This window comes from Pan troglodytes, chromosome X (assembly GCF_028858775.2).
Source record: "Pan troglodytes isolate AG18354 chromosome X, NHGRI_mPanTro3-v2.0_pri, whole genome shotgun sequence".
In the NCBI taxonomy this organism is placed as follows: Eukaryota; Metazoa; Chordata; class Mammalia; order Primates; family Hominidae; genus Pan; species Pan troglodytes.
Window position 1 is genome coordinate 61,364,789 of NC_072421.2, and position 24,647 is coordinate 61,389,435.

Below are 24,647 nucleotides of genomic sequence, written 5' to 3' on the forward strand. Positions count from 1 at the left end.
CAGGAATAAAAGCTACTAAATGGCAGAACTTGGCTTTGGGTTCAGGCTGTCCAGCTCTAAAATCTCTGCTTTTGTTTACAATGTGCTATATTGCCTCTAAATAAAAAAGTACTGAATGAATTATTAGTAACACTGCATGTATAGTAATAGTATTAATAGCCAACATTCACTAAGTACCTACTATGTGCCAGGTACTACATCTGCATTGTCTCATTTAACCCTCACAACCTCCCTTCCTTGTAGATACACTGTCATTCTCATTTTGCAAACAAGGGCATAATTATAAGCACAGAAAGTTTGCCCAAGGTCATATAGCTCATGCGCGAAAGGAGATTGCCTTCTAGTCTGGCCCTAGCACCCATGCTCTTAACCCCATACTCCACTGTTCCCCACTACCTCAGGTGGTTCTCTCCCAAAGCCTCTTGAGATGACTTCTATCATCAGCCTGATTTGACACTGAGGAAAATAAGGACAAAGTTAAAGAACTGGCCAATGGTTAGAAAAGTTAGTAAGAGACAGAGTAAAGTTAAGTACTCAGGAGTTCTGGTTTCAAATCCCCTTCTTCTTTCTGCTCCAGCCCCATCTCTGTTGCTATTATTGGATTTATAAGCTGTCCCAAATAGCTCATCCTCCAAGTCTGACCCTTCAGTGCAAGAAGAAATTGTCCAAATGCAGAAACTTCCCCGAACAGAAGTCTTCTGCCCAACATCATTACACGTTGTTTAGTTCTGATCCCCTTGAATATGGTGAAAGCAACAGGAATAAAGAACAGTTATGACACAAGGGACAACAGAACATGGCCAGACTGGCACAATAGGACAGAGGGTGCAGGAAAAGCGGATCTGCTCCTTTCCACAGTAAATAGTCGAAGAGAAAAAAATCCCCTCAAAGCATCAAAATAATTTCCCAAATAATTATATCACGAAGAAAATAATAAAACACATCAAAAACTAAAATAAAAATGCAATGAAACACAGAGGAGCAGAGACTGACAGTATAGATAATACGAAGAAAAAGAACAGAGTCTTATCTGGATTTTTTGGAAGAAAAGTTAAAAGAGTGGTGACAGCAAAAATTAAAGAAGGGGTCACATAATTAGAAGCCACTGGTGACTTTCCCACACACTATAATTGCCATTTTAAAGGTACCTTCACACATGCCCATGTACTCTCTTGCTCTCCTTTTCTCTCTCTCTCTCTCTCTCTCTGAAACAAGCTACAAGCTGCATAAGTTGTTTAAGCTGTTCTGAGTGGATTAGTCAATCCCAATTCCCAATGTACAAAACAGGCACATTGTTGCATAATTGACTGGGAATTAAGGGAATCTTAACAGTTGGATGAGAACTTAGTGGTGAGGCCACATGCTCATGGAGAGAGATCAGTGTTTCAATGTTTACTATACTATCTTTGGCACATAATAATCTAGCCCATATTTGGGTACATCTAGTGATGGGGACCTCACTACTTTATAAGGCTATTTCTTTGTTGGAGGTTGGGTAAGATGAGATTAATGAGTACCAGGCACTCTATCAGGCATTTTATATGCATTGATTCCATTTAATCTTCATGACAATCCTGTAGAATAGTTATTCTCACCATTCACAACTGATATAATGGAGGTACAAGAAAGAAAAAGTCACTTGCTTGAAATCATATAGTTAGCGAGTGTTGAAATCAGGATTTGAGCCCAGAATTGTCTGATTACAAACTTTATGTTTTATCTATCACTCCATATGACTTCTGTCTGCAAGGAAACCATGGGAAAATCTGAAATGCAGGAGGACACTCTCTGTCCTGTGCAATCCTCCTATCAACTAATTAAGTTACTGGCAAAATAGAAACTGAGTTTTATGTGATACGACTTGTTCTCAGAAAGCCAAAGATGACCCCTGTGGCCACTGTATCTCTTTCTAAATGTTCACAGGCTGTTTAATAATCAAGTACAGAATTTTGACAAGCTCAATGGTAATAATGACATAAATATTACCAATGTGGAATCTGGAGCCAGCTTATCTGAATGTAATTCCTGGCTCTATCACTCATTAGCTATTTCACCTTGGGAAAATGATATAGCTTATCTAGGTCTTACTTTACGTATCCTTAACATGGAAATAATATAATAATAGTACCTACCTCATAGGTTTGTTGTGAGGATTAAATTGAGTTAATAAGTGTAAAGTTCTTAGAACAGAATCATAGAAGCACTCAATAAATGCTAGTTCATTAATACTTTATTGTTGATTTCTACTTTCTAGAACATATTATTTTCTGCTTTGAAAACTGATACATTTTCCTATCTGTAGTCTTCTCACAGATCTCCTGGAACCCATAATTCTGTCAAGATGACCTAGAGCAATTCCACTTGGGACATCTTAGAATTATTTCAGTGCTCTGGGATGTATATATTTTTAAATAACATCATACTTAAGTTCTGTTAGACTAGAATCCTTATGAAAGTAGAGCTGGTTGGCACAGAAGAGGGGCTCAATATCTATAGCATGAAATAATTCAGAGCAGTAAAGTACTCTCTTACAACCTCAGATCCTTTGGGCTTCAATTCCCTTTGAAACAAGTTTATGCCTTCTTTTCCTTGATAGAGAAGGAATTTATATTCCCCTGTTATCAGTAAACCATCTGCCTCAAACAGGGGGTTGTCAGACTATCACTTCTTTTTTCTTCATTTGAACATAGCTTTAAAAGTAATTAAAATTAAGCATTTTTAAAAACTAATTTTGACTCATTCTAGGATTCATGAAACTATTTTGTCACCCCTGTTAAATATTATATCATATGTAAAATATTATATATTATTTAGCCACTTGCTAGGGGTCTTTGTTTCCTCCTTTTTAAATATGAGATCATCAGAAAGCTTAATGTGGCCATATTTCATTATTTAGCATCCTCACCTCCTTTCTTCCTGGTAAAAAGGATTACTGAACTTTCGGATATCCAATTAAATTGTGTGCCTGAGGTGAGCAAGGTGACAGCCTCACTCACCTTGGCCCAATCCAGACATTCCCTTCCTTTCCTCCATGGATTCTCTTTGTCAAAGGAATTTTCACCTCCAGAGAGCCTAGTCCATTCCTCCCAGCTCTATCTCAAGAAGAGAGTCTTTTGTAGTAATGGCAAAAGGTCCCTAAACAACCCAGCAGACAAAATACCTTGTCTCTTTGCATACCTTCTTTTGGTCCCATGATCATTTTTCAAAAGTTTATCCCTACTTGTTGAATGGAAAGTCTTATTGTAGATAACAAATGGAAATCTTCAAAACAAACATCAGGTAGTTTTAATGGCCTTTGAACAATTAGGCTATAACTGCTCGTGTTCTGGGAAGCCAGTGTCAAGAACACCCAGGTATATGGAGTTAGTAGCCTTTATACTCCAGACTCTAGGCTGGCTGTGTCTTGGGAAGAAAGCCTATGGTTCTTGTAAAAACAAGAAATCTCCCTTCTGTGGGAAGCTATGACTGCTTCGAGGTTTCTCTTGTTTTCACCATCCCTGTTATATGCTTCCCCTACCCTGCCAGCTTAGCTGGTTTGAATCCCCAGCCCTGGCTTGACTTCTAGTTTCTTCCTAATCATTGGCTCCCACTATCTGGCTTAGACATGGCTCATTACTCCATCTTGGTCTTCCACTGCCCGTTGAGTTCTAAGTTAAACCCATTGTTTATCTTGTTTCTTCCCCTTTATTCCTGGCTTCTGACTCACTGTTTTATGTTCTGGATCCTGGTCTATCTCTTATAGCCACTGCTTTCTAGAGCCTAGTTTCACAATTTAGTTAAAGTAATCCCAGCCTTGGCTAACAGATGCCAAAATTAACAGGGCCTAGGGGGTGCAGAACTATAAAATAAGCCAGGTTCCTATTTGTTTGCTGTCTCTATGGCTACTTGTTCTGAGTGTAAACACCTTAGTGGGAAGAACAGGCACATTAGTGTTGGTGACATGGCTGATATGCTGAGAATTTCCATGGCCACCTAAATTAACCCTCAAAAATCCTACCTCCTGATTTTATGAAAGTCCTGAGAAGAGTTGGGGGAGCTAAAAAGAAGCATTAGTGTTTGGCTGAGTTTCAGATTCATAAAAGTTCTCTGTTTGAGGGTCAGCTCCATACTGAGGTAAGTTATTATCCCCATTAACTGACTGGCTATTGGTTCCAGAGTGGACATTCAGAGCTTATCACCAAACACTGAGGCAGTCTGAACCTAAGCTCAGTGTTTTTCCCCTCAATCCACTGTCAAAGCAAATGGATAAAGATTCAATACAAGATATGGCACACACATACACACACAGAGGACAGGGGGCTTAAAACTGTGTGGTTCATGTTCCAGCCCAGAAAAATATAACACTATTTACTCTGGTGTTTTGTGACTCAGCACTACTCTTCAGAGGCATTCACTACTGGGTGAAGGAGAGGACAAAGGGACTAGATGATGGCAAAAGAGCCAAGGGTAGCATGGTGAATTTGTAAAGTCACTCTAAGCATTCTGGTTTCTTCTTCCATTTTTACTTTCCTTGGTCCCCAATTCTTCCCAGTTAGCCCCTGGAGCCAAAACTGGTCTGAACTCTCTACTATGAGTGAGGAAGTAGGGGTAAGAGTATCCCATAAGGAGGAGTGACGCTTAGAACATATGCTACCCTCCCCAGCCTCACAAAGGAGAAGAGTCCTAGAAACCAACATACACAGTTATCCAGAGTCAGTGACAAGAGTAAGACCTCTCCTCTAATGGATTACAAAGAAGGAAGAGTGGAGAAGAGCACGGTTGGGGGTTGTGGGGAACCAGTGCACCTTGTATAGGAAATAGGTAGAGGCATGGAAAAAATTCCTATATCACAAAGGTACCTACCTGTCAGGGCAAAAGTAGGAGGCTCCTCGTTGGTTCCCAGGGCAGAGAGGGGCCACATGGCCAGAGCCATTAGAGTGGAAATGAGGGAAAGTGCTCAGGGAAACTACTATTTACCAACTAAGATAGACATATTTCAATATTTTTTACAAATGGTGCAGACCAGCAGCTCTGGGTAGAAGAAAGTGAGAAGGAGCACCCCAGGGTCATTAGGGCAAAGGGTAAAAAAAATACCAAGACAAAATGCACCGACTTCAGAGTTTTTCACTGCCCACAAGCCAACCCTGCCTGTGACATTCATGCCACATTAGTGCTCCTGATACAGAATTGCTGCCAATCTCCTGTCTGTTTTCCCCCCATCAGTATTTGCCCGCTTTGTTGGGAGCCTGCGGATGATGAAGAGGAGGGTCCGGTACCCTGTTAGGTACCCATCTCCCTCAGGGAAGAAGGGGGCAGGGTTACCTTCTTGCAGAGGACCATCTGGTGGTCAAACAGGAAGAAGACCCGCTGCTGGTTGCGGCCGTAGGGCTGGTAGATCCAGGCCATCTCCCCAGTGTAGATCAGCTCCGAGCTCCTGTCTAGGATGTCCTCGCCCTGGGAAGGACATGTGATGATGAGAGGCAGCCAGGCAGGAGGATGGCACCATCACCTGCCTGGAGGCACCCAAGGCTGGGCATAGACTGGGACAGGAAGAGGCCAGAAAGGCCCTGGTAGAGACAGAGGGAGAGAGGGACTCCTGGGACTCCTCAAAAAGCTTTACAGCTCTGTGAGCTAGGAAGACCCATTTTCTTATTCACCCCAAGGCCAAATGTGCCCTGCCACCCGGGACTGCTACAGCTTTTCTACACCAGTTACCCTCTGGTCCTATAAGTTCTCTGTCTGTCTGTCTCTCTCTGTGTCTGCCTCTCTCTCTCTCTCTCTCTCTCTACATACACACATATATATGTGTGTGGAGAAAGAGAGAGAGAGAGATGTTTTATATATATATATACACACACACACACACACACACACATATACACACACATATATATATACATACACATACACACACACACACACACACACACACACACACACACACACACACATATATATATATATTTCTCCATCTCTCTTCTCTATAAATCTATTTTTCTGTCCCAGTCTCTCAATCCCTGCTCTGGTCCCTCAGTCTCTTTCTAATACTTGAAGAACAGGCCTTAATCTCACTGCCTCCCACATGAGTAGAAGGAAACAGGAGGACAAGAAGGAAGATGATAACAGAGGGAGAGAAAAAGAACCCACTCCCCTCTTATAATTGTTTTTCCTTCTCCTCTCAGTTCACTAAAATCTACTGATTGAATAAGAAACTTAACTGCCACATGATTCCTTGGTCTGTTATCCAGAAAGCCTAGAACTACTTCTCCTCCTTGCTACAAAGAGTCTGACACAAATAGGCACCAAGACACCTAAGTCCTAGCTAATTCAATTCTATAGAGTTTCCAAGTCCTACTCCTTCTTTATGGCAACTCTGATAGGTCAGAAGTATGTTGCAGGTGTGTGTCAGATGTCAAGGTAGACCTGGCCCCTGTCCTCAAGGAGCTTATGTCTTCATGGAGGAGACGAATGCAGGTATGCTCAAAACTCATGAAACACAAGGCAAACCAACACCGAAGTTGTGGGCACAGGGGTGAGTATTCCAGGGCTTATGTGAAGATAGGGACAAAGAGTAGTGTCCCAAGACACAGAAGAATTAATATTTCCTGAGCACCTATATGGGTCAGACAGTGCGCCAGATATTTTCAATCTATCTTATCTGAGACTCGCGATAGCCCTGGGAAGTAGATATTCTTGCTCCCATTTTACAGTTAGAGGTACAAAAAGATCAAGTGATAAGCCAAAGTTGCCCAACTAGTTAGCTACAGGTCCATGACCCAACTCCAACCTCTGGGGCTCCATAGAATATGCTCACTCCTTGTACTATATTATACTGTCTTTAGGCCAAAAAGGCATTGGAGAACCCGTTCCTTCCCCTCTCTCTCTAGGTGTCAGTTTTCCCAGATGTAGTATGAGGATGATCTTCATGATAGGGCTGATACCTTGATGCTAAGATCTCAGCCTTTCACCCAAAAGCTTCAAGGCAAGGTTAGAGATGGAGACCTTTATACCTCCCAGAAATAATCAGAGGCAAACACAAATCAGGCAGGGTAGTAGGCCAGAGAGTGGGGCATCTAGAAATGGTGTATTCGAGCATACCATTTTTTTCCCCAGTCTAAAGGATGGGAAGGAAAGGGGGAACTCAGTAGAATTATTTTCTAATAATAGAACCCCCCACCCCACTGCCGAAAAAAAGCTTAGAAATACTGCTTCAACTTTAGGCTCCCGACTTAGCCTCAATATTATCCAGGAACTAGGTAAACACTCCTTCTAGAGGGGCTGACATACTAGCACAGAACCTCTGGAGGCCTGATACTGGGAAAGAAAGCCACCAGGTTAGGGAGCAGTACAGCGATTTCCTGCTGGAGGGATGGGAAGCTGAGAGAGGTTCCCACCCTGATGCAGGCTAGGAAGATGTGCTACAGTCCACTTTGAATATGTATGAAGTCCAATAAAGCCATAAAAGAGAGCCAATGCCATAAGAAGATGGTCAGAATGACTTTTAAATATACAATTTACTAAATGTGGATGATACGACCAGGAGGGTTACCCAGTATTATCTGGTCCATCCACTCCACCAGCCAGGGGCATCTCAATTCTAAATTTTTTTTTTTTTTTTTTTTTTTTTTTTTTTTTTTTTTTTTGAGACAGAGTCTCCCTCTGTTGCCCAGGCTGGAGTATAGTGGCACGATCTCGGCTCACTGCAAACTCTGCCTCCTGGCCTCAAGCGATACTTGTGTCTCAGCCTCCCAAGTAGCTGGCATTACAGGCATGTGTGTGACACCATGCCCAGCTAATTTTTATATTTTTAGTAGAGATGATTTTTTGCTATGTTGGCCAGGCTGGTCTCAAACTCCTGACCTCAAGCGATCCACCGACCTCAGCCTCCCAAAGTGCTGGAATTACAGATGTTAGCCACGGTGCCCAGCATCAATTATATTTTAATTACTTGCAACATGTAACTCCACCAATTAGAAAAAAAATTAAAATAATACTCCTCTATGCTCACCAAGCTGACTAACCTTGAGCAACACACGTAGTCTCTCTATAACTCAGTTGCCTCATCATTAACATGGGGATAATAACAGTACCAACTTCATTTGGGTGTTGTGAGGATTATTTAAATTAAAACATATAAAGTGCCTAGAAGGTACACATCACACTATAAGCTCAACATAAGTGATACTTATTTTACACCTATCCTGTCTCCTAGTAATATAGCAACCCAGTAAGTGATGTTTTGTTATTACCCCAAAACCAAGGTCAAAGAAATTGGAAGTAATTTGCCCAAAGGGGCAGAACCTAGGTCAGAAGCCCTCCAAAGCCTATGCTCTTATCCACCAAACCACATTAGAATGATGGCCCCCACCCAATCTCCTCCTACTGTCACCAACCCAGGGGAACAACCAGATGCCATGGAAGATTTCTAAGGTGAGAATCTCAAAAGACCTGGGCTCTGAGTCCAATGCTGCTACCAACTCACTCTCGAGTTAGAAACTAGCTTAAACTCTTGCCATCTGTTTCCTCATTTGTAGAGTGGGAATATTAAAACAGTTCCTGTTTGACCCACTTCACATGGCTGTTTGAGAGCATCAAATGAGTTTATGGAAAGGAGACAGCCCTCTCATTGTTTAGAGATATCACCCTTGCTTCCTCTGCTCCACTTATATAACACATCTCTTTGTCTTGCCCCCAAAAGTACAACTCCTTCCAAAAATCCCCAACCGTGGGCCTTCGGATCTGTTCACTCCCTCCAGGATTTTGCTCACACTGTTCCCTCTGCTGGAATATGTTTGTCCGCACTAGATGTTCAAGGCCACATCTCATTGATCTCAATATCCTCATTGCCCAGCATAGGGCCTGGCATATGAGGGGAAATGCTCAAAACATAAGTCTCATAATTTCACATATTTGCTCAAAAACCCTCCAGTGGCTCCCATCTCACTCAAACTAACAGTCAGTCTTATGAAGACAGGATCTGACCTCCAGTCACCTCCCTAACTTCATTTGCTCCCACTCTCTCACTCACTTACTCTACTCTGGGTAGAGTAACAACACTGGCTTCCGTGTTGTTCCTTTAGCACACACTCCTATATTTCAGGGTCTTCGTGTTTGTTTTCCCCTCTGTCTGGAATTCTGTGCCCCAAGAAAACCACATGGTTTGCTCCTTCCTCTCCTTCAGGTCTGTTCTTAACTGTTACTTCCTCAGGTAGTATCCACATTACTCCCTAACCTGTTATCCTACTTTATTTTTCTTCAGAGGCCCATCTACCTGATGATATATGTTTGTTTGTTGCCTCTTTTCCCTACTGGAATATAAATCAATGAGAGTGGAAACTTTGTCATGTTCACTGATGTCTTTGCAGAACCTAGAATAAGGTCTGACACAGAGTACTTGATATTTAAATACTCAATAAATACTGTTTGACAACTAAATCAATAGGTGTGGAATGAACAGTGGCCACCAAAAACTACCCAAAGCTTTCTTGCCAGCTTATCTACCTTCCTTCCTTGGGGTCAGAGCCCGAGCGAAGAGGCCTCACCCCATTCTAATTCTAATTCACCCCATTCTGCCTGATTTCACCCCATTCTAATTATAGGCCAATTGATGTGGGGCTGTAATCTGAGCAGATCCAGGGAAAGGACAAGGGGAATGCCATACTTTTTAACTAGTTTATTTTCAATGCTGCCTACTGACAGGAAGGCAGAGGAGTAACAAATCCATCTAGCCCTACATTTGATCTTCTTGTCCCAGGAGTATGCCTCATCAAGCCACTTTAGCTTTTAAGTAGATGCTTTTGCTGCCTTCATCATGTTGGGTTTTCTTGTTTCCTCCAACTTCTTTGGATTCAGTCATCAAATAGTAAAGTGGAACAGGTCCTTGGGTATTACACAACCAGGCTGGGAGGAGAGGGGTCCCACAAAGAGGAAATTACAACCACACACAATCAAGCTCCCAAATATGAGCTACAATGTTAGGTTCCTGCTACAAATCTCCAGAAAAAAAAAAAAAGATTAAAAAGAAGCTATCCAGGATATGTTACCTTTCCCTTGTTTTCAAGTGGATTAAATGAGTGTGCAAGGTGGCAAAGTGACAGCTCAACCAAACCTCAGCATCATGGAAATTAGAAATAGAAATTTCCCGGAAACTGCAGTCCCTGGGAACAGATTATTCTCCCTGCTGCTCCCGCATACTGCTCTAATGTATTGATTAGTAGAGAGATGACTGACACTTTTACTCATCCATTTGATTTTCAGGAGCCCTGGGGGGTGGGGTAAAAGGAAAGTTACTTCAGGAACTCTAGTCCCTATAGAATGGTAGAGGGCAGGGATAATAACCAGAGTTGGACAAAGAGACCAAGAATGTTCACGGAATAAGCTAAGAGAAGGGTCAGGCCTTGATATAATGCAGGGCTTCCTGCTCTCTAGCCAGACACTCTGATCTATTGAGCAGACACTAATTGCCTGCATGCTACCCTCCAAATTCCTCTTCAAGGGAGATTAAGCTCTGAAGGTTTCCCCTATGACTCCTCTTTTTCATTTGACAAATGAAGCTGAAATTATCATGCAGATGCTTTTGACAGCCACTCTGTTTGTTCAAACATCTGGGAGACAAGGGGGGTGGCAGAGACAGCAAAATATGGCATCTTTTTCTTGATTTGCATGGTCTGTTCACAGCAGTCCTCGGCAATCTGGCAGAATGTCTCTCCTTGCCTAGACAACTTCTTGGGCAGGTGGAATGCACAAAGAACCTATACCAGGGAACCTGTGAAATTGGGCCACCAATCCTAACCATCATCAAGCCATGGAGCATCCATGTCTCATTGCTTTCTTGGGGAGACTCCCCAGCACTCACCCACCACCTGACTGGGATTTGGATGACCTCCCCAAGGTAGTCTCACTGTCTTATTTAAATATAAACTCTTTACTACATACAAAAAGCAAGTTGCTGAAATATCACAAAGAACAGCAATTGGGCTGTGAGAGGCAGAAGGTTGAAGGAATATGTGGTACCTTACTGAAAACAATACCACACAAGGAATCAGGAGACTAGATTCAAGTTCCAGCTTTGTCACTGACTTGCTGTGTGGCCTTGGTAGGAAATAAACCTCTCTCTGCTTCTCTGTCTTTCACCATCATTGCAAGGTGTTTGAGAGTAAGTGTGTGAGAGTATGTGTACATGTGCATATGTGCATGTGTATACACACAAGAATCGTCAGGGTTGTAGGGGGAGTCCTCTAAGAGCCTTGGTGATTCTGACATTCTAGAAGTCTTTAACACAGGTATGGCAAATATGACAGAAACTTTAGGCTTGGCCTTTGAAATATATCCATCAGGCTTTACTAGAGAAAAGACTTCCTAGAGGACAACTTCGCTGGAACTGGCAAGTTCCACAGTGACCTCAGTCTGACAAGAAGACCATGAAGAATTTTTCTTCTTACAAATTGCTATAGGCTGAATGTTTGTATCCCCATAAAATTCACATGTTGAAACATAATCTCTACTGTGATGGTATTTGGAGGTAAGGCCTTGGGGGATGATGGTCATGAGAATGAGGCAGTCATGAATTAAATGGGAATAGCATTCATAAAAGAGACCCCAAAGAGTTCTCTCATCCTTTCTGCCATGTGAGGTTACAATGAGAAGACAACAGTCTATGCAGAGGGCCCTCACCAGGCACTGAATCTACTGGTTCCTTGATCTTGGACTTCCCAGCTTCCACAATTATGAGAAATAAATTTCTGTTGTTTATAAGCCACCCAGTCTATGGTATTTTGTTATAGCAGCCTGAATGACGTAGGATGTCAATTTAGATGAAGAAAGGCTTCACCAAGCAGGAGCATACAAGGGATGTGTGGGCTTACATGAGATTAGAGTACCAATCAATCAGGCTAACAAAGGAGGCAGAAACTGTTAGAACTGTGTTTTTGTGGCCCCATTCAGACATACATGCAGGAAATTCCTTCTGAGATGCTGAGTGTTTAAATCATAGCTCAGTGTTATTGAGCTTGGTGCTACTGAAGCTCCCTGAGTAGGCCAGGTAATTTCATGCTATTTTTGGTTCCCCATGGCTCCTGCTCCAAGGACTGATGTCCCAGAGCACACAGGGGAATCAGAAGGTCTTCTAGGCATTGGGAAGTTGGGGAGATGCTCCAGGGAATAGGAAGACAACTGCTGCTGGGCACCTTCTCTTACAAAAAACCCTGCCAACGAGAGAGAATAAGGCCAGCTAATCCACCTTAATTTTAGAGTGTCTTAGAGTTGATGGGCTTGCTAGAAGTCATTTGGTCCAGCTCTCTGCCTCTAATCAGGCAAATGGCCAAAGCAAGGCCAACACAAGGAAAAAAGGACCCACAATTTTCTAGTAAGTCTGGCCCAGTGCTGGCTTCTGCTTAAGAGAATGAGGGTCTCTTCATCTAGACAAATTCCTTTCTCTGCAAATCAAAGTGCTGTTCTACTTATATGGGAACATTATCCTTCAAATATAGCCCAAAAGGATGTCAGCTGATCAGAATTGTGGTCTTTTTCAGCAATCTACATTAAGGTAGGACAGAGGTAGCAGAATAAAAGGAAGGTGACTTTTTTCTGGGCCTCGGTTAAGCAGCTGTTTGTGAGGATGATGCTTGGTTCCCTTGGAACGGGCTAAAATACTTTAAGTATTAAGAGAGATACTACCTCTTAATCACTGAAAATGACACTTGAGTTAAGGTCAGTGGAATAGGGAGCAGACCCTACCTCTATATTGTGACCACAAGGCTTAAGATTGCTAATCCCTCCCTAGTAGCACGTCCAGCCTCTCCTATCTTGGTTATTTTAGCCAGCAGACTATCAGATTGCACAACCTGGGCCTGCAAGACATATGTGAAATGTCATTACTCCTGATACTTTTGGTGGGCATCTAGGAAGGGAAGGTCTTTCAGAATTCAGAGAAGTCATGGCTGTCTGCAATGAAATAATCAGGGATTATTTTAAAAACAGATGTGAAAACTGTGGATTTGGCAGGGATGATGGTTGTGGCCTATAGTGTACAGGCCTAATAGAGAGACCTAATAGATGTGCCAGGGTGAGGTGGTAACACCGATAAAAAAAAAAGTATGTTGGCTGTCCTGCATGGTTGGGAACAGGAGAACCAACCTCGTATTCTGTGTCTGGAAGTAAATTAGTATATACTATTTCTTATCTAAGTGTGAATCTGTTGGTCATAAATCCAGAAAGAGCTTTGAAAGGCTACTGAATCAACCCTAATTGTTCCTTGGCAATACCTGAAGAAATGAACCTTTCATTTCTTAATGAGGTATCATCACAAAAATTTCTCCAAGCTTCTTAGAAAGTTATTCAAGTATCCAACACTTCTCATTAGCAGGAAATTTTACCTTGAGTCTAATCTAAATCCTTACTGTTGCTCTTCAAATGTAATTTCTCTTCACCTGTCCTTAGCTAAGATGGGAAGCTTTTGCCAAGCTATTCAGATTTCCCAATACCCTGGTTGGTAAGTTTCCTACCTCCCAGTCTAGGACAGAAGCCTGCCACTGAGCAATCTTGTCAATATTCTCTAAACGTCGCTTGCGTTCGTTGATCTGCTGAGTCACATTTCTCATGACAGCCAAAGCAGCTGCCACATACCTGTAGTCACTGTGAAAACAAAAGAGCGCAAGTTGAACCAACCAATGTGCCAAAGAACCAATGTGCTAGGTGCCAATCTTAACATCCACTCTCCTCTACCTCCTTAGTAACAGAGTCCTGATTTTCAGATGGGAACCCACACCACCTAAAGACTACATTTTCTATCTTTTGTTTCAGCAAAAATGACTATGCAAGTAAGTTTTGTACACTGATATGTAAATAGAAGTGTTGCGTAGTGTAAGAATTAAAGAAAGAGGAGAGAAACATGAAGGATGGCTTTTCAGTCAACAGGGACAGGTTGATTTTAAATAAACCTGAGAGGAGCGGCTGGCCGAGTTAGGTCAGAGCCACACTTTCTTACAGACTAAGAGTTTTTAAGGATTCAGGGTGGGAGACTTTATCAGAGGCATAGACTGCTTTTGCGCCTCTTTGTTGTGCTTATCTGGGAAGAGAGAGTTGTGTGTCTGTTCCCATACATCTTTTTGCAGCTGCACGCATATCCCCTGAGTCTGCTTTCATCTTCTCTATCTTAGTGCACCTGAAGGAAAAGGAATGTGCTTATTAACGCCCACTGTTTTACTGGGGCCCATTGTATGAGGGTGAAGTTTGGCAGTTACTCAAGAGACTTTCCCCCCCCACCTCCTTCTGTGCCTGAGCTCTCTTACTGTCTGCTCTTTCTGGCTGCTTGTAGTTAGAAAAGAAGTGATTTCCTTGAAATGCATGAGGCTAGAAAGGGAGCTGGAACTTGAAGTGGTGGTGTTTGTCCAAGATGACGGTGCTCCTGCTCTATCAGGTAGGCCTTCTGAGAAATCACCTTTAAGGTAGAGAGCATACCCTTCTTTAGCCTTTACTCAATCCTGATGCTTGGAATGTTGATGTGATGGCCGAACCTCTGGTAGCCATCTTGGACCATAAGGACAAGGTCAATACCCTAGGTATAGGATAGTAGATAGCTGTAGGGTGCTCATGTTTCTGATGACCATGAGGCCACCATACCAGTCATAAACTTCAGAATACATACTTCTTTTACATGAGAGACAAATGGACCACTATTTTGTTACATCACTTTTTTTGTGTCCTATCTGATACAGCCAGCCAAGGACCAAGAAGGGAGCCTCACACATGACACAGTATAGACCACCTTATCATCTCTTCCATCATCTATTTCTATGGAGCTTCTGCCCAAAATCACTCTGAAATATCCTCACGTTTGCTTTTGCACAATATAGAAACAGAATGTAGCACAGTGGGTAAGAGCATAAAGTCTGAAGCCAGACTTTGTGGGATCAAATGCCAGTTTTTCTCACTGACTAGCAGTATGGCCTTTGGCAAGCCTCACTCCCTCTCTCATTGACTCAATTTCCTCACCTGTAAAATGGGGAAAAGTATAGTTTATTGAAGGTTTCATAAATTAAATACAATCATCCATGTAAACTATTTTACTCTTGGCATATAACAAATGTTAGCAGTACTATTATTACAAATCAAACATTTCCGTAGTAGAGCCATCACATGGGATGCCTCTTAAAACCCCTAGTCTCAGACGTGTAACCCTTGGCCTCACATCCTGGGACTCTGGATAGCAGACGTGTTGAGAGTTACATATCCTATCCAGTTTTTTTCTGCTGTTCTTTTCTGATTTCCAATCAAATGGCTCTTGGGAAAGGCAGATTGATAGTGAGATCTCAGCCATTCAGTGGGGGCAAAAATAAACTGAGAAGACAAGAGGATGCATTACAGTTCAGTGTTAACACCTTTCTTTAGAGAAACTGAAAATGCCTTGTGGTCACTAGTCTGCTTAATCTCTCAGTACCATTTTTTAAAAAAGGAAGGAGAAAAAAATAGATGTGCAACAACCGCACATCTTTGCACAACTACACAACTGCACGCCCACAACATTGAATAGTGGGTTGATGGACCAAAGAAAGGCAGAGGAAAGGGACTTCTAATTGCCAGGGCAGATCCTACGTAGTACCTCCTCCTAGCTCACATCCCTCACTCCAATCTGTGATCCGCACACCTGTCAGAGCCATGGCTCTCAAACAATGTTACATTATCACCTCCAGTGAAAGGCTTTTCACTATACTTCCTAACCAGTCTATTCTGTCTCAAGACAAATATGTTAGAAAAGTCTTTATTCTGAGCCTCAGTGAATGTTAGCTATTATCAGTTTTTCTTCTGGATCCCATTGCTGACCCATATTGAGCTTATGGCCAACTAACACTTCCTAAGTCTCTTCAAAACACACTCTAGAAGCTGTATCTGTCTCAGCCTGTCTGTGAGCTATTTATTTCTTATCTTAGACCCAATGGAAACACTCTACATTTGTTTCTGTTACATTTCATTCTTTTACAGTTAGTTGCTCCAATGTATGGGGATCTTTTGGGCTCTGTGACATCACCGAAGTTTCTCCTTGGCAAGATGTCTGAGCCTGACACTTAGAAGGAGGTAGAGTGGTGACAGAAGGGAAGATTGCAGCACAGAAGCTGCTAACATAAGTAAGTGCTCCTGCTCTTTGGACCCATTTTCTGCCCCTGTACCTTTCCTTTCTCTGATTTGAGGAGATCAGTGCTCTAAACCACTTTCTTGGAAGTAAAGCACAGAGCTGTACTGTCCAACATGGTAGCTATTAGCCATATTTAATCAAAATTAAGTAAAATTTAAAATTTAGTTCCTCAGTTGCACTAGCTGTTTCTTAGTACTCAAGTAGTCACATGTGGTTGGTAACTACTATATTGAATAACACAAATATAGACTATTTGCATTGTTGCAGAAAGTTCTACTGGGCAGTCCTGGCATGACAATGTTCATTTCCTCTACACCAAGACTACTCAGCCATGGATTCCTCACTGTCAGTGTCCCATACTGCCTATTTTTGCCATCTTTAGCTGGCTGCCTTTCTCAAAATGGCTAGAGGGGGAATGTGCCCATCTCTAACCTGTCCTACTAGTTTTAGCAGTCGGCAGGAGAAGAAAGGAATAGCTGTGGTCCAGCCTAACCCTGGTCAAAGCCCTCAGATGAGGTCTGGGCCCAGCCTCTTATTGGGGAGAACAACAGAACAAAGATTTTCTACTTCCAGACATGTCAGCTAGCCTCCCTCTTACATGCAGTCTTCATTCTCATCAACTTAAGGAAGGTAGGGTAGGGAATTATATCAATCATCTGTAAGCAAAGTCAGTATTCTTCTCTATTTATCATTCTTCATCTAATCTTCTCCCTCAGGGGCCATTCTGACTGCCTGTATTTCAGCCCTACCTATCTGAACACCTATCTTACTAAGCTTCCAAGCTGGCATCAGCCTTTAATTGCCTTCAAATCCGAGCTACTCTTGACATGCATGGCAGGAGCCATCATCTTAATACAGATTCCTGAGACCTGCCAAAAGGGGTTGTCTATGTCGTGGGAGTTGTGCTGGGCCCAACGGGTCACTCTGAGAAAGGGCAGAAATTGATGTCACCTGACACTGCCTGAGCTACTCTACTGTCACTCTGGAGCGCAAGGGGTGAGAGGAGAGGGAATCAGGGACCTAGATGGCAAGAGGACTTTGAAGCAGGAGTTCCAGTCACAAGGTGAAAGTGTACAGAAATGGCAAATCCCAGGCGAATGTCCTATCTTTTTGGTGCCCACCAAACCCCCCAAAAGCTCTGAGGTTGTTTTGGCCTAAGAAACTAACATAGCTTTGAGCTATGCTTAAAAACTTTTTTCTGGAACTTTTAAGATGAATTATGCCATATATAATTTACCTAGTGAATATTATCAGTCCACAAGTATGATTTAGCTCCATTGCTTGGTCTCCTTGGGGCTAACTTTCAGACCCAGATGCATGAGCCATGGGTGTGGGCCAGTTGGTTTGGTTTACATCTTTGGGTTCGTTTTTGAATTGATGCTGCTTCTCTAACAAATCATATCTTATATGCTTTAGTGGTTCTGGAGCCCTAGGCAGATTTCAGATTTTAACCCAAATATAGTGGCAAAGGACCCTCCTTTTGTGTGAGTAACAAAGCCAGTGATAGCTCTGCCTTCTGTACCCTGTTGGATATGAGGCAATCAAGAATGTATCATCCTGTTTTGTAGATAAGTTAACAGAAGCTCAGAAAGAGCAAAAGGACATGTATTCTCAATGAGAACCAACAGATAGAGGAAGTTCCCTCATTCACTCCTGACTCCCTCAATCCCTTACCTGTGGTCTTGGGCAGTATACTTTAGGAGCTCAGCCAACTGTAAGGGATACTTGCAGATCTTCTGCACTGGAGTCAAAAGGAAACCATCGATAGCAATGTCAATCATCTGCTGCAAGAGGCGACAGGCCTCAAAGAAGTGCTGGTAGCGGCTGTCCTTCATCAGTTTGGAGAGCTCCATGCAAGCATCCAGGTGGTTGTTACAATACTCAGAGTATATCCAGAATCCATCTTGCTGTGGGAAAAGAAAAAAAGGAAAGGAAAAGTCTACCGAGGACCCCAAAAGAAGTCTTGAAGTAATGGAAAGACAGATCATATTCTTAGGCAGAAATATTAAAATGATAATGAGTCAATTATTCTTAAATTGATTCATAATTTAATAATAAATATCAAAACAAATTATTCAGTAACAAGACAAACTGACTGTAAATTTCTTATAGAAAAATGAGTACATAGGAATAGTAGGGACATTCTGTAAAAGAAGGGTAATGAAGGAACACTGGCCCTAATAAGAGTAAAACACAGCATGGAAATAAAACTCTGGGACTGGATCACAAAAAGCAAGAGATCAGTGACTCTACTTCTGGCAATGACAGACTAAGTTGTTGCAGGCAAACCCTGCCACTGAGAGTAGCTGGAAAAGCTAAAAATATAAATAAATATCTGTTTGAAGGAATCACACAATCCAGAGCCTGATATTATCTCCATAAAATGTCCCTAAGGAAACACAATGTGATGAAGTGTTTAGAGGTAAGGAATCTAAGATGTATGCAAGTTAAAACACTAATGGCTGAGAAAAAAATGTATGAGTGTGTGTATATGTATGTATGGACATATAAATATGTACATAAAGAGAGGGGAAGAGGAGAGAGTCAGGAGAGAGAGGGAGAGCATACTCAAATGATAAGACAAAATGGTAAAATGTTAACAACAGGGGAATCTGGGTATTTTTTGTATGGTTCTTATTTTTCAACCTTTCCATAAGTTTGAAATTAATTCCAAGTAAAGTTTTAAAAAAACTCTATAATTTTTATTATATATTGACAAGTACTTAATAAAAGATAACCTGATACATTAGAATAGAAAATATTTATAAAACCCAAGAGAAACAATAGGCAATAGAAACTGATCGACAAAAAATCAAGATAGAGTTGTTATATAAGGGTTGAAAAACAAGCAAAATAGCACATAAAAAGAATAATATACCATGATCAGGACAGACTTATCCCAATGCAATTTACCACATTGACAGATTAAAGGAGAAAAATCACATGATCGTTTCAATAATGCTGAATAAGCATTTGAGAAAATAAATTTATGACAAAGACATCAGCAAACTAGAAATAGAAAGAAACTACCACAATGTAATAAAGGGTACCCATGAAAAACGTTAAGCTAATTACTTGGTAAAATATTGAATGCTTGCCCCTAAGATCAAAACAAGACAAAGATGCCTGTTCTCACCATTTCTAGTTAACACTGTACTGTATATCCTGGCCAGTGAAATAAGATAAAAAAGGAAATAGACAGAATATAGACTGAAAAAAGAAGAAATTAAACTCTTTTTTTCAGAGATGACATAATTGTATATGCATAAAATCCTAAGAAATCTACAAAAAAAATACTGGAACCAATTAGTGAATTTGGTTATGTGTCAGGACACAAAGTCAATGTACAAAAATCAACCGTATTGCTGTGTAATAGTCATAGACTATAGGAAATTGACATTTTAAAATACCATTTACAATGGCAGCCGAAAAAATTTTAAATACTTAGAAATCAACTTTTAGGAGAGGATGTCAGTAAGATGGCAGAGTAGGAAATATCGCCTTCCTTTCTTCAGCAAACAACAACAATTTGGTAGCTATCCATGAACAAAAATAATTCTGGAAAAGCTTGGGGGTCCACTTAAGAAGCCACAGCAATATAGTGAAAGAAAAAGTCAGAAAACAAATACACAAAACAAGTAGGAAAAACAGTTTCATTTTGCTTGCATCACCCCGTCCCCATAGCTGGTACTGCTCATTATGAAACGGCAACTCCTTGGATCTTTTGTCCTACATACAGGGAGGAGACAGGAGTGTACAACCAGCTTCCCCAGCTTTATGGGACACTGCCCTAATGACCAGCTTCAGTTTCATCCCACCCAGATCTCTGAGAAGACAGATATAGCCTAGATGTCTGGAAACAGCAGAGAGCAAAGAATAGGGATTGGTTATATCAGTATCAGCAAAGTAGCAGGAGTCGCAGTGATCTGCCGTGGCCTCTTTGGCACAGGGCCCCAGTAGGCCTCTCTGTCAAGGACCTCAATAGCCCTCATAGCCACTGGGTACCTCCTGTAGATTTTACCTCTCAAGATTCTTCAGTGTTCACAGTCACAGACCCCAGAAGCTTTTTCAGCTTTTGCTGCTGAGAAAACCAACTGCTAGTATAGTATCAGCAGACGCCCTGCAGCTTATACTGCTAAGGGTCCATGGGTTGTTTTTTCTTCCTTCTGAGTTTTAGGAGAAAAAACAAACAAACAAACAACAACAACAACAACAACAACAAACATGCCTGAGCCATGTCCCTTCTTCTTCTCTACTTCCTGGAGCCACCCAGAGCTGCCCAACTGCTGCTGTGGTTACTATAGCCCAGTGGGAAGGGGTGATGCAGGCCAATAGCTTTCACATTCTCCAGATCCCTGATCCACCAGAGCTTTCCCTCCCCCATGCCCAGAGCTGCCTGAGCTACTCCTACCACAGGTGCCTTGGCAAAGGGACTCAGCACAGGAGCCTTGGCATTCTCTAGGTACTTAAGCAAGTACTGCCTCCTTGGATGCTCTGGCCCAGTGACCCAGCACAGCTACCATGCATGTACCTGCAAACAGCCCTAGGGTCCCAAACTAGGGATTCTAGTCTCACTACCACATGTTACCAAAGCTGACCCACGCAGACAGGCTATCACACAAATTCTTCTAAAGCACACATGGAATACTGTCCAGAATAGACCACATGCTATACCACAAAATAAGTCTTAGCAAATTTAAGAAGATCAACATCATATCAAGTATCTTTTCTGGTCATGATGATATAAAACTACAAGTCAGTAACAGGAAGAAAACTAGAACATTCTTAAATCAGTAGAAATTAAACAACATATCCCTGAATAACAAATGGGTCAAAGAAAAAATCAAAAGGGAAATTTAAAAATATCTTGAGACAAATGAAATTGAAAGCACAACATACCAAATCCTTTGGGATGCAGCAAAAAAAGTTCTAAGAGGGGCGTTGATAGCATTAAAAAAAATCTGAAATAAACAATCTGATATTCCACCTCAAGGAACTAGAAAAAGAAGAACAAAGTAAACTCAAAGATAGCAGAAGGAAAAAAATAAAAGATCAAAGCAGATATAAATCAGAGAACAGAAAAACTTAGGGAAAAAAATCAACAAAACTAAGACTTGGTTTTTAGAGAAAAAGAATATAGGTAAATAAAATTAGAAATGAACATGAAGATATTACAAAAGATGTCTCAGAGATGAAAAGGATTACAAGGGACTATTATGAACAATTATATGACAACAACTTGGAAACACCAGAGGAAATGAATATATTCCTAGAAATATAAAACCTACCAAGATTGGATCAAGAAGAAATAGAGAGCCTGAACATGAACAAATAAAGAGATTGAAGTAGTCATTTAAAATCTCCTAACAACAAAAAATCCTAGGACCAGATGGCTTCACAGCTGAATTCTACCAAATACTCAGATAAGAATTAGTAGCAATCCCTCTTAAACTCTTCAATAAATAAATAAATAAATAAACAAATAAAAGAACTAAAGGGAATACTCCCAAATGATTCTAAAGTCAGACAGAAATACAAGAAAAGGGCCAGGCACTGTGGCTCACGCCTATAATCCCAGCACTTTGGGAGGCCGAGGTGGGCAGATCACAAGGTCAGGAGATCGAGACCATCCTGGCTAACACGGTGAAACCCCGTCTCTACTAAAAATACAAAAAAATTAGCCAGGCGTGGTGGCGGGCGCCTGTAGTCCCAGCTACTTGGGAGGCTGAGGCAGGAGAATGGCGTGAACCCAGGAGGTGGAGCTTGCAGTGAGCCGACATTGTGCCACTGCACTCCAGCCTGGGTGACAGAGCGAGACTCTGTCAAAAAAAAAAAAAAAAAAAAAAAAGAAGAAAAGAAAACTACAAGCCAGTATCACTAATGATCATAGGTATAAAGATTCTCAATAAAATAGTAGCTAACCCAATTCAGTAACATATCAAAAAGATCATACATCATGACCAAGTGGGATTTATCCCTGGGATGCAAGTATGGCTTAACAAATCCAAATCAATTATTATGATACATTACATTAGCAAAAGGAATAATTTAAAAACCACACAGTTATTTCAATAGATGTGGAAAAAGCTTTCACAAAGTTCAACATCCTTTCAGGATAAAATGTCTTCACAAATTAGGTATTAATATTAAAAATTTCCTCAGCATAAGAAAGGCCATTTATGAGATGCCCACAGGTAACATCATAATCAACGGTGAAAAATGGAAAGCTTTTCCTCTAAGATTTGGTATAAGGCAAGGATGCCCACCCTTGCCAATTTTATTCAAAATAGTACTAGAAATACTAACCATGGCAATCAGATAAGAAAAATAAATAAAAGGCATCCAAATTGGATCAGAAGTAAACTAGCCCTATTTGGAGATAAGATGATTATATATGTAGAAAGCCCAAAAGACTCCCTCCAAAAATTAAAAAGAAAAAGACCTGTTAGAAAAAGTGAATTCAGTAAAGATGCAGGATACCAAAAAAAATCAGTGTACAAAAATCAGTTGCACTCTTTATACCTATAATGATGTATCAAAAAAAGAAATTTTAAAAAATCATATTTATGATACCATCAAAAAGAATGAAATACTTAAGGAATACATTTATTCAAGAAGGTGAAAGATCTGTGCACAGAAAACCAAAACACCCTGATGAAAGAAACTGAAGAAGACACAAAGAAATAGAAAGATTTCCCATGTGCAAGGATTGGAAGAACCAATATTGTTAAAATGTCCCTACTACTCAAAGTGATATAGAGATTCAACACAACCCCTATCTAAATTCCAATGGCATTTTTCATGGAAATAGACAAAAACATATATAAAATTTCTATGGAACCAAAATAGACCCTTGATAGCCAAAGCAACTCTGAGAAATAAAAATAAATTTGGAGGCATCACACTCTTTGATTTCAAACAATATTAGAAAACTATGGAAATCAAAACAGTATGGTACTAGCATAAAAACAGATATACCAATGTAATAGAACAGAGAGTCCAGAAATAAACCCAAATGTAATAGAATAGAGAGTCCAGAAATAAACCGAAGCAAATATAGTGAACTAATTTTTGACAAGAGCACCAACAGGACACAATGGGGAACGTATAGTCTCTTCAATAAATGTTGTTGGAAAAACTGGATATCTATATGCAAAAGAACAAAATTGGGCCCATATTTTAGACCATACACAAAAATCAACTCAAAATGCATAAGAGACTGAAACATAAGAGCTGAAATAATAAAACTACTAAAAGCACTACTGCTGTGCTTTTTTATATGACACCAAAAGCACAGGCAACAAAAGCAAAAAGAAACAAGTGGGACTGCATCAAATTAAAAAGCTGCTATGCAGAAAAAAAAAATCAACAACATGCAAAGGTAGCCTATAGACTGAGTGAAAATATTTGCAAACTGTAAAGTGGTTAATATTCAAAATATATATAAAGTGGTTAATATATATAAAATATATAAAGTGGTTAATATTCAAAATATATAAGGAACTCACATCACTTCACAGCAAAAACAAACAAACAAACAAACAAACTAATTAAGAAATGAGCAAAGAATTTGAATAGACATTCCTCCAAAAAGACATAAAAATAGCCAACAGGTATACGATGATGCTCAACATCATTAATCATCAGGAAAATGCATATCAAAACCACAATGAGAAATAACCTAGCATCTATTAGGATGGGTATTATCAAAAAGATAAGACATAACAAGTGTTGACAAGGGTTTAGAGAAAAGGAGACCCTTGTACACTGTTAGTAGGAATATATATTGGTACAGCAGCCACTGTGGAAAATAATACCTTTAAGATGTTCCCAAAGAAATCAAAAATAGAATTATCAAATTATCCAGTAATCCCTCTTTTGAGTATATGCCCAAAGGAAATGCACTCACCACCTTGTAAAGATATCTGCACTCCCATGTTCATTGCAGTATTATTAACAATAGCCAAGATGTGGAAGCAAACAAAGTGTCCATTAATGGATAAATGGGTAAAGAAACTGTCGGGTGTATATGTATATGTAATATGTTGCCTATATTTTAATAAATTACCTCTATTTTAAATTTATTTATATATATATTACATATACATACAGAGACACAGAATAGAATATTATTCAGACTTTAAAAAGAAGGAGGGAAGGAGATTATGTCATTTGTCACAACATGGAGGAACCTAGAGGACATTATGCTACATGAAATAATCCAGTCACAGAAAGAAAACTACTGCATGATTTCACTTATATGTGGAATCAAAAGGAAAAAAAAATGAATACATAGAAACAGATTAGGATGGTGGTGACCAGAGGTGAGGGGGTGGGAGAAAATGGGAAGATATAAGTCAAAGGGCACAAAGTTGTAGTTATGCAGGAAAAGTCTAGAGATCTAACCTACAGCATGGGGACTAGAGTCAACATTATTGTATTATACACTGGAAATTTGCTAAGAGAGTAGATTTTAGATACTATTACCACAAAAAAGTAACTATGTGAGATGATATGTTAATCTGTTTGACTGTAGTCA

The 24,647-nt window shown here is 40.5% G+C and overlaps 2 protein-coding genes across 19 annotated transcripts in view; both read right to left on the minus strand.

Annotated features, from left to right (window-relative positions):
- Positions 1–24,647, minus strand: part of ARHGEF9 (Cdc42 guanine nucleotide exchange factor 9) — a 148,490-nt gene that overhangs the window by 25,624 nt on the left and 98,219 nt on the right. For 14 of the 18 annotated variants that reach the window (XR_010154705.1, XR_010154704.1, XR_010154706.1 and 11 more), the window contains 3 exons: positions 17,783–18,015; positions 13,482–13,611; positions 5,302–5,433 (listed from right to left, as the gene is read on the minus strand). Coding sequence is in view for 15 of the 18 variants with exons in the window: in XM_009439178.3 (XP_009437453.1) it covers positions 5,302–5,433; positions 13,482–13,611; positions 17,783–18,015 (495 nt within the window). In the remaining 3 variants the exon portion in view is untranslated. The remainder of the gene's footprint in view (positions 1–5,301; positions 5,434–13,481; positions 13,612–17,782; positions 18,016–24,647) is intronic. The other 4 variants (XM_009439184.3, XM_063804198.1, XM_024353235.3 and 1 more) reach the window with 1 other exon arrangement.
- The window catches only part of LOC129138636 (uncharacterized), a 76,338-nt gene continuing 69,522 nt past the window's right edge, over positions 17,832–24,647 (minus strand). The window contains exon 4 of the mRNA XM_063804204.1: positions 17,832–18,015. The gene's annotated coding sequence lies outside the window, so the exon portion shown is untranslated. The remainder of the gene's footprint in view (positions 18,016–24,647) is intronic.